The sequence below is a fragment of the Cinclus cinclus genome, chromosome 6 (genome assembly GCF_963662255.1).
Source record: "Cinclus cinclus chromosome 6, bCinCin1.1, whole genome shotgun sequence".
Lineage (NCBI taxonomy): Eukaryota > Metazoa > Chordata > Aves > Passeriformes > Cinclidae > Cinclus > Cinclus cinclus.
This window is the reverse complement of record NC_085051.1, coordinates 15,351,318-15,364,096: the sequence shown is the minus strand read 5'-3', so window position 1 is coordinate 15,364,096 and position 12,779 is coordinate 15,351,318. Positions and strand designations below refer to the sequence as shown.

The following is a 12,779-nucleotide window of genomic DNA, read 5'->3' as shown; positions in this document are numbered from 1 at the left end:
CCACCAACACCTATTTTCTGATGCCTATCTCGACCTGTCCCAGCTCATCCAATATTAGTTAGCACTGCTGGGATCAAAACCAGGTGTTGCAAGCCCCCCTACAAAGAGTGCAGCTTATGCCTGGTCCTTGTCTAGACTTCTCCATTTCTAGGCATAGAAGGCTGCAGAGAAGTGTGAGGCAAGCAATGCCTAAAATAACTAAAATCTTTTGGGGAACACATCTTATCCCTCCCATTTGTTATAAATTCACATAGATGTGCAAGTGTTCGGTGAACCAACATGCCAGTGGGACTGTTTATGCCGTGCATAAAGGGAAAAGCAATAATCACACATACAAGTGAAGCTTTGAATTAGGAAAGCACAGTATTTGGAAATAAGGTGTTTTACCAGAAAAAAAAAAGCACACGAGGCTAAACGATACTCGAAATTGCCGGCGGATTATGGGCAGAGCAAGCAGATCCGCCCACATTTTATTGAAGTGTAATTGATATCCCTCTTCCGGCATCCAGGCAAGTTCTGTAGGAGAGCGCTGGCTGGGTCAGGCAGTGCAAGGGTCTGGCACGGGCAGGCTGCTCCAGCTGCCTGGGAATTAGCATCCTGCCGCAAGGATCTCCTCCACGCTGTGCCTGAGCCGGCGCTGGGGCAGGGGCTGGCTCCTTCCAGCTGCTTTTCATTGCTGGGATTTTCTCTACAGCAGGATCACTTTCATGCTGCAGAGCCTCTGAATGGACAGCCAGTCTTATCCATTCATATAAAACATTCTTTACCTAGGGAGCTCTGCCAAAGGAGGATTTTCCCTATGGAAGAAGCCCAACTCTTTTTATTCAGTGCCCAGCATTGCCCTAAGAGTGTTTTTTCTTCAAGACCCACCTTCAACTCTCCTTGTGTTGGGTCAGGACAGGTCACACACAGGACTGAATGTCCCTTTAGGGAAGTTAATCCACAGGTGGCTCCAATGGCTGGTGATGGCTGTGAAAACCTGTTCCTGCCATGTCTGGTGTCCCCAGCGCACAGCAGCTCTGGTGTACCCCTGTGGTCCCACACCTGGCTCTTTGCCCTGCTAATGCACCGGTGCCAATCTTCAACATCCTTCCCTCACCCAGTTCTGATGGAAACAGGTCATGGAGGCTGCCCATACCCCTCTTCATATTTTTTTTCCTTCCGCACCACACGTATTTTCCAGCTGTGGCTGCCACTAGAAATAAGCAGTTGAATGAGCACTTGTCTGCAGGTGACTCATTCTCACCCTGTGAGGGGCTCTCTGGAGGGTGTGGATGTGAAGTCTCACTCCCTCCTTGGACAGCCTGCAATGATGTCAAGCTCACCACAGATTAAAAAAAGCCTCCTGCTCTGCTCAAAGCAGCAGCAGCTAAATTCTGCTACTCCTCATCTAAAGCATATGTGACAAAAAGGACAACCTGGTAATGGTTTCCAGTTGCATCAGGAAGGTGAACTCCTCCCTTTTCCTGCTGATGAATGGGAGAGGGTGGTTATCCACTCAAGTTTTGTGTTCTGTGTCAGGAGACAGGGGGAACACACTTCTCCATGTCTCTGTGTAATGTTTTTTCCATAGGATAGGAGTAGGAACTGCAGAAAGGAAGACTTGGGGGTGTTTCATTTTCCTCTCAAAGGCATGGATAATGTGATGGGTGGTCCCTCCTCTGGTAGTGCTGCCTTGAAGTCTGCTGAGCAGTGGGTTGTCTGTCTTTATGTGTGTTATTGTGCTGTTTTTTGCCCTGGGCTGTGGAAGCTGGACAAGCTCTATACATTGGCATGAACATCCTAGGAAATGTGGGAAAACTCTGTAGGCTCAATAAGTCTTTTTTCGGTTGAGGCTTTTTTGGGTTTATTTTTTCAAGAAGGCTTGGTGAAATTTTGTGCTTGGGTTTTTGGGGTTTGGTTTTTGGTTTTGTTTTTTTGTGTTTAGGCAGAATCTCAACAATATAGACCAGACCACAGTGGGTCAGAGAAGAAATGCATTCAGCAAAACAGAGTAAAACAGAGTTCCTTGAACAAAACCATCACTAATTTGCAATAAGTTATGCAATAAGTAATTTATGTATCACTAAGTTATCAGGAACACAGTGGTCACTGCTCACCTTCTTACAGACCTAAAACTGGTTACCAGAGCCCATGGTTTGGTGTCATGATTCCACCTCACGTTCCTTTTTTCACCTCAGTTTTTCACTTTACCTTTCTTTTTAACTCAGCAGGTTTTTTTCCACCCATATTTGCCCCTCTAAGGGTATGAGGGGATAGTGTGGCCAGACTGCAATCAAAGAAATATTTTGAGAGTCCTCTCAGAGCTGTTTAAGGAATCTGGGCCGGCTATGAATGCTGGCTTTATGCAGCGCAGTTTTGAAGTAGGAGTGAGTCACTAAAAAACAATCTGTGCTGTCTCCATGTTCAACTTTGACTTTATTAAGAAAAAGAGAAAGAAAACAAACACAATCCCATTCAATGCTGAAATACACATTGATCCTTTAATCCTCGGGGAATCACTGGGAGCTGCTTCCTCCTCGAAAGAATCGCCGTATTGACGCAACCTTTAATTGTGCAATTACACGCGTGCGTTCTTCTCCTGGGCTTTGCAGAGCAGGGCTCTGCGGCTGGAATGCTAATGGGAAAAGAAAGCCACTGATACCATCTCGTGGCACAGGCAGCCTGAATGCAGCCTCCTGGCTGGCAGCAACCCCTAGGTACCTCCCTCCATGGTCTGTCCCAGGCTTCTCAGGACATCAAAGATGGGAATTGTAGCCAAGCAAGGATTGGAATTTAGGCTGGAGCCCAAAACTGCGGCCCCTGTTGGTTTGTTGTAGCTGCCCTTGGTGGAATGCAGGAGGTTCCGGTGCCCGGCCCCTGCTTGGCACTGCCTGGGGGCTGTGGCTAGCAGGTACCAGCTGGGACTCTGCTCAGGCTCCCTGCCTGAGAGCTGAAAACATGCCTGGAAATATGCCTGCAAATGCCTGGCCAGTGGCCTCTCTCCTGCTCCTGCTCCACTGCCTGATGCCTGCATGCTGCACATGCCTTTGTGGACTGAGTTTTTCATGGAAGTTTTGCTGAAAGCCTTGTTTCAGAGCTACTGCAAAATGCTTTGCACATGTATTTGTACATATGGATGTACCTAAATACACCCACACATACTTGTTTGGCCAGGCACTGCTTTTCAAGGGGAAAATTTGCTCTGAAGTTTGCCAGGTTTTTTCAGATGCTTCATGTGTGCCACCTCTGATTTCAGAAGCAGGTGACAGGAGTTGGAAAACCTCTGTGAGCCCTTGCTGTGTTCCTGTCGTTCTTAATTCAGAAACTGAACTCTGATTGCATTCATTTGGGTCATACTAATTGACCCTGGTGGGAACAGGTTGTGAAGGAACATGGAGTAGCTACTCGTTTTGCTGCCCTCGAGAGGTATGGTGAAGGTTGGGATTTACCTGGCAGTGAATACAGGGGCTGGTTAAGTGTTAAATGGGAAGAAATGCAACCCCCCTCCAGTTGGATTTGGATCCTAGGATTTTCTGGGGATCAATCTGTTTGCCAGTACATTACTGTTAATGCTTTTGTCATAAATTCTGCTTTCCCACCACCACTGAGGATGGAGTTTCCAGATGGGTGCTCCTAGCTGCCAGCCACTTGTCCCTTCTCTGTGGCCACAGGCTACCAAGTGAGCCTTGTCCTGGGCCACACGTTGGGTCCTGTGGCAAGTGGCCATCCCACTTTTTGAAACCCTTTAAAACTTTTTAAAAGGCTGCTTTTAATGCATCCACTACATTTTTCCTGTTGGCTTCAGGAAAGTGAAAAGGAGAGGCTTTTGTTAGGTTGTTAAGCCCTTCTTGGCTGATGTTATGGGCTCCTGGCCTCCAGGTCCCTCTGCTCATGTTCTCTTCCTGTTTCTCTGAAAGTTTTAAGTCAGGACAAGCTGCAGCTAGTCATGTTGGCAAAAACTAGTTCTCCTTGACCCTAGTTCCTCCTAGTCCTACATTCAAGTGTTTGCTCCCTGCAGCCAAAATCTTGTATCCTCCTGAAAGCAGGAGCTTGGGATACATCAGTCCCATGCAGGATAGGAAAATGCACTTTATTCCTCTGCTTCATGGCAAGGCTGAAAAAACAAAAAGAATAGTGGGCAGCTGTGGTCTTAGCTGACAGCTGAAAGAGGCTTTGCTAGCAAAAGTCCCCAGGGCAGACCAAGGAGGCTGCTGACAGAAGTCAGGAAGGGGCTCTCTCTACAGATTAAAAAGCAGAGGAATTATAAATAACATGCTGAAGTACACAGATAAAGTTACCCAAGTTATTTTGACCATAAAGCCCAGGACAGTAAAGGCCCTTAATCTCTCATTAATCAACAAGAAGCTGGAAGAGGCCAAGCAATGAACTCAGCTGCCAAATCTGCTGTGCCCTTTTGCTCCATTTAATTTAATTGTATTAGTCCTGCCCACAGCCTTTGTTCTTTTGCCCTGCTCAGGAAATCTGCTGCTAGGTTTGGCAGGGCTCGCTCTGGTTCCACATGGCTGGTTTGTGGACAGCCAGGAGGGATGAGAGGGTGAGCAGGAAGGGGAACAGGATGTGAAAAAGTCCCACGGGAGCGACCTGCTTGATGTACTTCATTTATCTTAATAGTGCCACTGCATCCCTTCCTGGCAAGGCTTCCTCCTGATAAGCCAAACACACAAAACTGAATGCAAAAGGACTCTGACTGGTACCAGCAGAGGTGGGAGTTCATGTTGAAATTTTAAAATAAAAAAATAGATGAGTGACCACGAGCCAGCTCTTTTTCAGTAAGCGCTACTAACCCAACAAAGCATTCCTACCACCACCTCCCTTGGTTCCACTTCATCTCTCTTGAATGATCCAACAAACAAATGCAAAAGGTGGTTTCCAGGACACAGGTGAGTTATGTCAAATTTCAGTATTCATCCCTGCTGAAGGATGAGATAGCAGAGCAGCTAACTGGGTGTACCTTCCTCACCTTTCCATCAGTCAGGGAATGACAGTGCTTAATGCATGGAAAAAAACCGGAGCATTTACAGAAGGATGTGCTTAGGAAAAGGGATTTTCAGATTACTTTGAATGCTTCAGGGTTGTCTGGGAAACACAGTTTTGAGCTCCATATTTTACTGGATTTCTCTGATTTCAGCAACCAGTCGTATAAAATTCCACAAATTTGTTTTATCAAGCCCAAGTTTTCCTAGACATGTAAATTGTCAATGTTTTCCTCTCCCTTTCACAGCAGTGAATTAACAGTCCTGTGCTTGCAGTGAAGTAAGCACAGGGCATTGTTTGCTTGTATTTTTATAGAGGGATCCTTCTGTCATTGCTTGCTGTAATTCTTCTTGGATGTGAAGGGTAAAACATATTTACATTGGTATGTGGGATTCTGGACAACCACAGGAAAAAGTAGGACTGGAAAGGAAGTTTATCTGGCTGATGAAAAATTTTGAGATAGGTTTTTTTACATATCAGAATGAAATCTTGAAATATAGAAACTCTTAGGAAAAAACCAACAACCAACAACAACAACAAAAGCCCAAAAACAAATAAACAAAAAAACAACCCCCAAACCCCCACACACATTTAGCCAGTTGCAGATACTTTTTTGTCCTTTTTATTTTCTTAGCAAATCTACTTTATATTGCAATGCAAAGTAGAAATTCTGGATGTCTTAGATAAAAATTTCTGTCCACAAATTTGATTTCAGTAGTTTGGGAACTGCTTGGCATATAATTTTAATTTAGAAAGTGGCAATCTGCTGCACTAAAAATGAAAAGTAATGATCCAGTAAATGACTAATTTTGTGGTCTGAGTTAATTAGTGAAGCAGCTTGGCAGATAGAAGGCAGCAGGTCTAAATTACTGTGCTAAGTCCTTTTGTAGAAAGATATTATCTGGCTTTGTTGTTTTAATAACAATTAATGAGAATTAAAATATTCAGCTGGGATTTTTGCTGTTATTATTAGCCGGAATATGTGTGTGTGTGTGTGTGTATTTATATTTGTTCTTTGTTGCTTTTCTTGCTTGTTTGCATCTCAATCCTTGACTGTCTTGCTCCGTGACTTAAATAATACTCCAGAAATCATTCAGACTACACCTTTGTCTAGCATGGAGGAAACTTGAGGCTTTTACAATTGGTGCTGCTGGTTATTCCATGAAAAACATACATCATGGCCTGACAAGAAAATCAGCAGTAAAAAAAAAAAAAGGCAATAAGCAGTCTCTCATCAGCAGGCTCACAGGGAGCATTAGCTCACTTTTACATCTTGTTTTTGGCAGCACAGGTTGCTGGGAATGCAGGGATGGCACACTCACCTCCAATTCTGCATAGATCTGCAAAACTTCAAAGCCTTCTCTGGTGAAATCCAGGCATTACTTTGCTGAAGTCCAAAATGCTTAAATTTTGATGCCTCCAAGGCACCATGGTGGTCACTTTGTCTTGTGCTCTACATGATACCACCCTTTGGTGTTTCTGCTGGGCATTTCCACCCCAAACCTGCTTCCTGTGCTTGGTTTTGAGCACGTGTTTTAGGAAACCCTACAACTAAGTGGGTTCTCATGATGGAGGAGACTTTTAGTGAGCTGGTTTACTGGATAATTGCTCTCACTGTTAAAACAAGCTTCTCTCTTTGTTTTCAGCTTGACTTCCCTCAGTTTCAGTCTTCCAGCCCTGGACTTTGCTCTACTGTGACTGTCAAAATTAAAGCCCTTTAGAGTGTGGAATCTTCCCACATACCCTTAAAAACTAGGAGGAGTAATTTCCTAATCTTCTCTTTTAAGAGAACAGTAATAAATGAGGACTAATTACTGGTTCTATTGACTTTTTCACGTTTGTGTTTTTTAGATAAATTGTAATTGTTCTTTTTTATCATTCCACAACTATAGTTAATAATTGCTGTTCACTGTGCCTACATCCAAGGATGAGCTCTACTTCTGTTAAAGATTCAGTATTTGGGGCTCTGAGGGATAGTTGAAATTGGTTTGGTAGTTGATAGTTGATATTGGTTTGGTTTGGTTTTGGGCACTTTTGGAGAAAAGTAAGTGCATTAGTCAAAATGCTGTTTACCTTCTCAGAAGGTTTTGTAGTAACATTTTTATTTGTAATGCCTTCTTTTCAAATGGTATAGTCTCTCTTGTGGGTTTAGTTCTGCTTGTAGGCTGTATTCTACCATCCTTAATCATCTTGAGTACTTTCCTTTATTCATTTCATTTCAGTGAGAAATTTCAAGGAGTGCGATAATACTCAGATGAATGAAATTGAGGATTAGACAGGGATTAGGTGGATTCTAACAAGCAGATGCTGTGATTTCTTTGGGAAGATTTCTAAACTTTCTAAACCAAGAAAAGCTCTTTCCTCCTGACACTTGGAAATTTAAAAGCACTGTCTTATACCCTATTTTTAATAAAATTATAAACTATCTTGATAGAAATAACCATCTTTTGGTGAAATTTCACACTGTGGTCATATCCAAACCCTCCATGAAAGGATGTGAGTTCTTTTAATTCCTCGTGTACTGTGACTTGAAGAGGAATTGCTCCTCATTTAAACGCCCAAGCCTTTGCAAGATGGAGATACAAATATCTTTTTTGTGGTATGTATCCTGTTACCTCTATTTTTTTTTTTTCTGTTTGCAGCATTTATGCTCCTACATATGTTGGGCTGGTAGGAAGTCTCATCAACACCCTGATAGCAATGGTTTGGATCCCTTCGCAGACTAAACCAAAGCCAGACTATTACATGACAGAGCACAGTGAGTATTTTGTTTTTCTGAGAAATAGTACATGAAAAGGGACAGGGAACTGACATGCTGCAAGAGCTGCTGAAGGATCTTGGAGTAGCATTAAAGGGTGAAAAGGTCCCAGCCTTCAGATGCTGACACTTCAATGTCTAAGCTGTGCCTACAGAAGAGTTTTATTCTGAATATATTGATCACTGTGCCATGCAGAATTACAGTCTTCCAGCCTAGAAAAGGGGATTGTGGAGCCCTTTCTGGGGGTTAGTTTCATCTGGCAGGGGAAGAAACCCCACTGTCTCAGAGGGTTCCTCCACATGCAGACCTGGCACCAGCTCCCAGCCTCCTGCCATCAGCACAAAGCTAGTGCAGCAGAGGTGGGTTTTGGGTGGTGAACCTGAGCAGAGTCTCAGAGTTTCCTGCTTTCCACCCTTAGCCTGCATGAACAGGGTATTAACCCATATGCCATCTTCTGCAGGCACATCACAGTCTGGCAGCTTGTTTAGCATCAGAGAAATCCTGCGCCTGATGAAGTTCCCGGGAGTGATGGAAGTTTTCATAGTCAAGGTCTTTGCTGGACTTCCCATAGGTAAATCTCACCCATTACCCGTGACAGCTGATGTATTTAAAATAGGATCACATATTCTATAGACCAGGCTTGTCTGAAATTACTAAAAGCACATTGCTTTTGATCACAGAGCAGTGAGGATTCACTTCCTAACTTGATGTTGGATGCTTTCAGGTAGTCTCAGCTACACAGGGTCAAAACCCTGGGATTTAATGTCCAACACACTACTTGTCATAAGCTGCATCTGGGAGTTTTGGCAAATTATTTGATCTCTCCATACCCCTCACTGCAAATGTTTTTTCCTCTTGTCCATCATTTCACTTTGGGCTGTAAGCTCTTCAGAACAGAAGAAAATTGTTTGGCCTCTGCCAGAAAAACGGAGGTCCTTCCCAATTTTACTTAGTGATTTTAAGGTGTATGTGTATCCTAAACTTCTTCCCAACAGTTAAAAATTACTGATGGATGAGAGGGTTGGGCTGCACAGAGGGGACCCACAGCATGTTTCTTCCCTTGCACATTGATGGAGATGCTTGCTCTTCCTTATATATTCTGCTGGGGTTTTCTTGTGTCATGGTAGGAACTCACTGATACCTCGAACCTTTCCCAAACCCATCCATTTCCCTGCTTCCTCTAAGTCAGTTGCTGTCCTGGTGTGGTTCATATCTCCCTATTTACCTGACCATGTATCACTGGCCACAATTTAATAACCTTCAGTTTTGCCTACCCTCTAACTTCTTCTCCCACACACTTGACTAGAGATAAACTAGCTTAATGTCATCCTTGTCAGTGATGTCAGGACTGGATGATGTTCTCTTCCCTTCCACACACAAAGCCTTCACAGCTTTCCCAGTCAACCCAAAAAGTGCAGTTTCTCTTGATGATCATTTCAAGAACTGATTTTTGTGTACGTCATAACATGTGTGTATCATGCATCTGAACAAACTAAGGCACTTTCCATCCAAACAGGGGTACTAAAAGGGGACTTAAGGCACCCTAGCTTTTAGACTTGCATAATTTTCCAATTCCTTTTCTTCCGGAGCAGCCCTTGAAGTTTAAAGAACATGAAACATGATTTTAAAATTAAATGATAATTTGTAAACTACAAATTCAGTTTACAAATGAAAGTAAATCTGGCTGCATGGCTGGATCAGATGGGCATAGCATTCCTGGGCTTGGTCAGGTCATCTGTTACTCCTTGCTATACTCTAGGGGAATGAGTCCAACTGGAGTTGTAAAATAACATGCAGGGAAGTAAAGGATTTCTGTTTGTTTTTTTTTTCCTTGTTCTGTGTAGCTGGCACTGGCTGAGATCAGTAATGCCAGTTGGTCCTACCCCTGCCACTGGAAACAGGATACAGTCTCAAATCACTGCTGGCTTGACCTAACAGTGCCACTTTTTGGTTCTTAAGACAATAAACTTCTAAAACTGTACTCTAAAAAGCATATAAAACAACAGCATTTCACAGAATGAGACAGATGTTTTAAGAGGATTTTCTTAGCTGATTCTGTCTCATTTCTCATCTTAAAGTAGCATTAATTTCTCTGTTAAAAGTGCCTGAGACTGCATCCATGTGAGCTTTCCACAGTAATCTCCTGTGTGCCCTCTTTTTTCCAAAGGCCAGGATGTACTTAGCTTTAGACATTCCTGCTGAAATGCAAATTCCTGCCTGTTACAGAATCCATTCTTCTTTCCCGTGCAAAGCAAAAATGCTCACTGAACCAAAATAAACAACTCTCGCCCAAAAGTGCGAGGCAATTTGTAGGCAAAGAGGATGGAGACAGGGATTTAAGGCAGGCTAATAGTCTGTCACTGAATGCCTGGGAGTATTTCTGTAAGGGTGAGAGAAGGTTCCCCTGAGGCATTCCTGCTGTAGCACTTGCACTACAGTGAGGAGTGATTAAAATCCTGGTGACTTCTCTTTGCAGGTCTCTCTTCACTGCAGGTCACTGACCAACTGAGGGCAGCTGAAAGGGGACCTGGCCATCACTGACTCTCTGCAGCTCACAGCTGGAAGCCAAGCTCCTCATGAGCTCATTTACCTTTCATCTCCAGGCTGCAACAGTATAATTAATTAGATTGCCCAAATTACAGACCGTTCTCTATTTACTTTGTAAACAAGTTTGTGATATAGGGCAAAGAAAATCTTTTGTTCCTTATAGATCTCATTGTTGTCTAAAATTACCTTGTTTGAGACTGAAAGAGCCTCCCCTGGAGGGCTGAAGGGCTGGGAACCTCCTCCCTGTGTTGCATAAAAGCAGAGACCTGGGCTCTGTGCCTCTTGCAGGAAAGGAGCTGCCAGGGACTGGACAGACAGCAGACAGCTCCAGCACAGCCAAGTTACCTTCTCAGCTGACTTGGGAAAAGAGAGCCTCACTGCATTGTGGTAGATAAGAGACAGAAAGAAAAACAAGAGGATAAAATATCAAACCCAACACTCATTGACAAGAAACCACCAGGGCCTTGAAAATACTGAAAATTAGCTGCTTATATGAATCTTTGGCTGCCTAATCCCTTTTGAAGATCTGGTTTCAGCATTTCTGGCTTTAGTACCTGCATCCCATTTTTTAAAGGGTTTTCTTTCACGTGTGGAGCAGCGTTTAGCAGTGAGCCTTGGGGCTCTGTGTCCCATCACATTTCCAGTCCAGCACAGGAAGGCTGTGATGAGCTCCCAGAGGCTGTGCTTGCCTCCTCACACTGTCTCTTGCAGGGATTGCTAAACCAGCCTCCAAAACCACAGGCTGCTTTCAGACATGTCATATCTTTTTTTTTTTCCTTTTTTTCTTTTTTTTAATAAGATTTGCACTCCTGATTTTCCTTTGTCATTGTTGCTGCATCTCACAAGATTTCCCTGCTTTCTACTGCATTACCCTTGTTACTCATCCCACTGATGCCAGGTTTTCTATAGAGTTCACCCTTTCCTTAGACATCTTCAAGAAAGGCGAGGTTTCTGAGGGTATTTTATGCCATTTTCCCTTTTTTTTTTTTTCACTTTGAGCCTTTCAGCTCAACTTATTACTTATGTGGCACTCAGATGACCTGCAGCCTACCCAGGTGGGAACCTGCTGATATCTTTGTAGGAAATGCTTGTTCCAATGAGCATAAACAACTTTTCTCAGATCAATCTGAGGCTGGCCTTCTGGGTTTCATCAAGAAATGTGTTACCAGTGGCAGAGACCACCTTAGTTGCTGAGAGAAGAGGGGCATGGGGGTCTCCCTCCCTCCAGATAGCTTTAAGGGACCATGAAGGCACAGGGGGTGACACCCATTAGAAAAGGAGACCTTTGCATCTCCAGGGGAGCTGTGCAATGTATAATTCTAATTAAAGAGCGCAGCCTATTCCCCTGCTCCCAAAGAAAGCAGCTTGTTTGCAGGAGAAAGATCCAAATCTGTCTTAACTTGATGAGGGACTTCAAAGGGGAGAGGAGCTGTAGAAGCTGGAGGGAAGTACCAGGAAGAAGCATCAGGTATGTAGGAAGGCTGAGCCCCTCCTAGGTGGTACCTGCAGTGGGGTGCAGGATGAAGGGCGAGCGCCTGCTTCAATCTCATCTTCCTACAAGTGAAACCAAGTGTGGTTTCTCTTTCATTTCGTCACGTGTGCCTTTTATAAACATGTGCAACCCTGTTGCCTGATTTAGGTGTTGTGAGTAAATACTGGTAATTTGCATGTTACCTTAAGCTGGCTGGAGCTGAGAGGGATTTCAAAGTAACTGGATAACAAGGGGGTGATCTCTGTGGAGGGGTGTGGCAAAGCCATAGATCTTCATGAGCCTCAGCTCCCAGGCACCTTTCCACATAGCTGGAGAGTAGAAGAGCAGGGCACCCTTCCTGCCCCCCATCCCTTTCTGCCAACCCCATGGAGCCAGCTGGGGTGTTGGCTTAACTCCTGTTAAGGGGGAGGTCATGTCTCTGGGGGGGTTCAGGAAGGCTTTGTGGCAGATCCTGGGATGGGAGGGTGGTGTTCCCTCCAGGCAAAGGCTTGGGGTGCCTGGAGGGAGGTCCTGGCTGCTGCAGGTGCTGCATTGGTAGTGCTGGGGTTGGGCTGCTGGATGCAGTAGAGCTGTTCTTGTTCATTAAGAAGTGAGTCCTCCACGGTGTTTTAACCAGCAATCTGGAATCACTCTCTTCATCCTTCCAGGAAAAGCTGGCAAACCCTCCCCATGCCATGTCACTTTGCCAGGCCACCAGCTGTCTTCTGAGTACTCGCACATTGCCTCCTGGATTCTGGTTTTTTTTTTCAAGAAGGACAGAAACATGGCTCCCTTTTTACCCAGTCTTTATAATTCAGAGGATCTTACAAGGAAAGGCAGGAGTGCTAAAAGTCACCTTCTCTCCCAGAAGAATCAGTGATCTCTGACAGGCACATTGTGGTGCTCCTCACACACAGAGAACCCAAATTTCCTACTGTCTTGGTCCATCTCAGGTGCACAAGACACTAGGAGAAGCAGCAGACTCTTACCCACACCACACCTGAAGTGCCGTGTTTTGACATAATA

At 44.3% G+C, this 12,779-nt stretch overlaps 1 protein-coding gene across 1 annotated transcript in view; it reads left to right on the top strand.

Annotated features, from left to right (window-relative positions):
* SLC22A18 (solute carrier family 22 member 18) overlaps positions 1-12,779 on the top strand; it is a 58,322-nt gene that overhangs the window by 26,950 nt on the left and 18,593 nt on the right. Inside the window, exons 5-6 of the mRNA XM_062494414.1 lie at positions 7,620-7,735; positions 8,196-8,306. Of these exons, the coding sequence (XP_062350398.1) occupies positions 7,620-7,735; positions 8,196-8,306 (227 nt within the window). The remainder of the gene's footprint in view (positions 1-7,619; positions 7,736-8,195; positions 8,307-12,779) is intronic.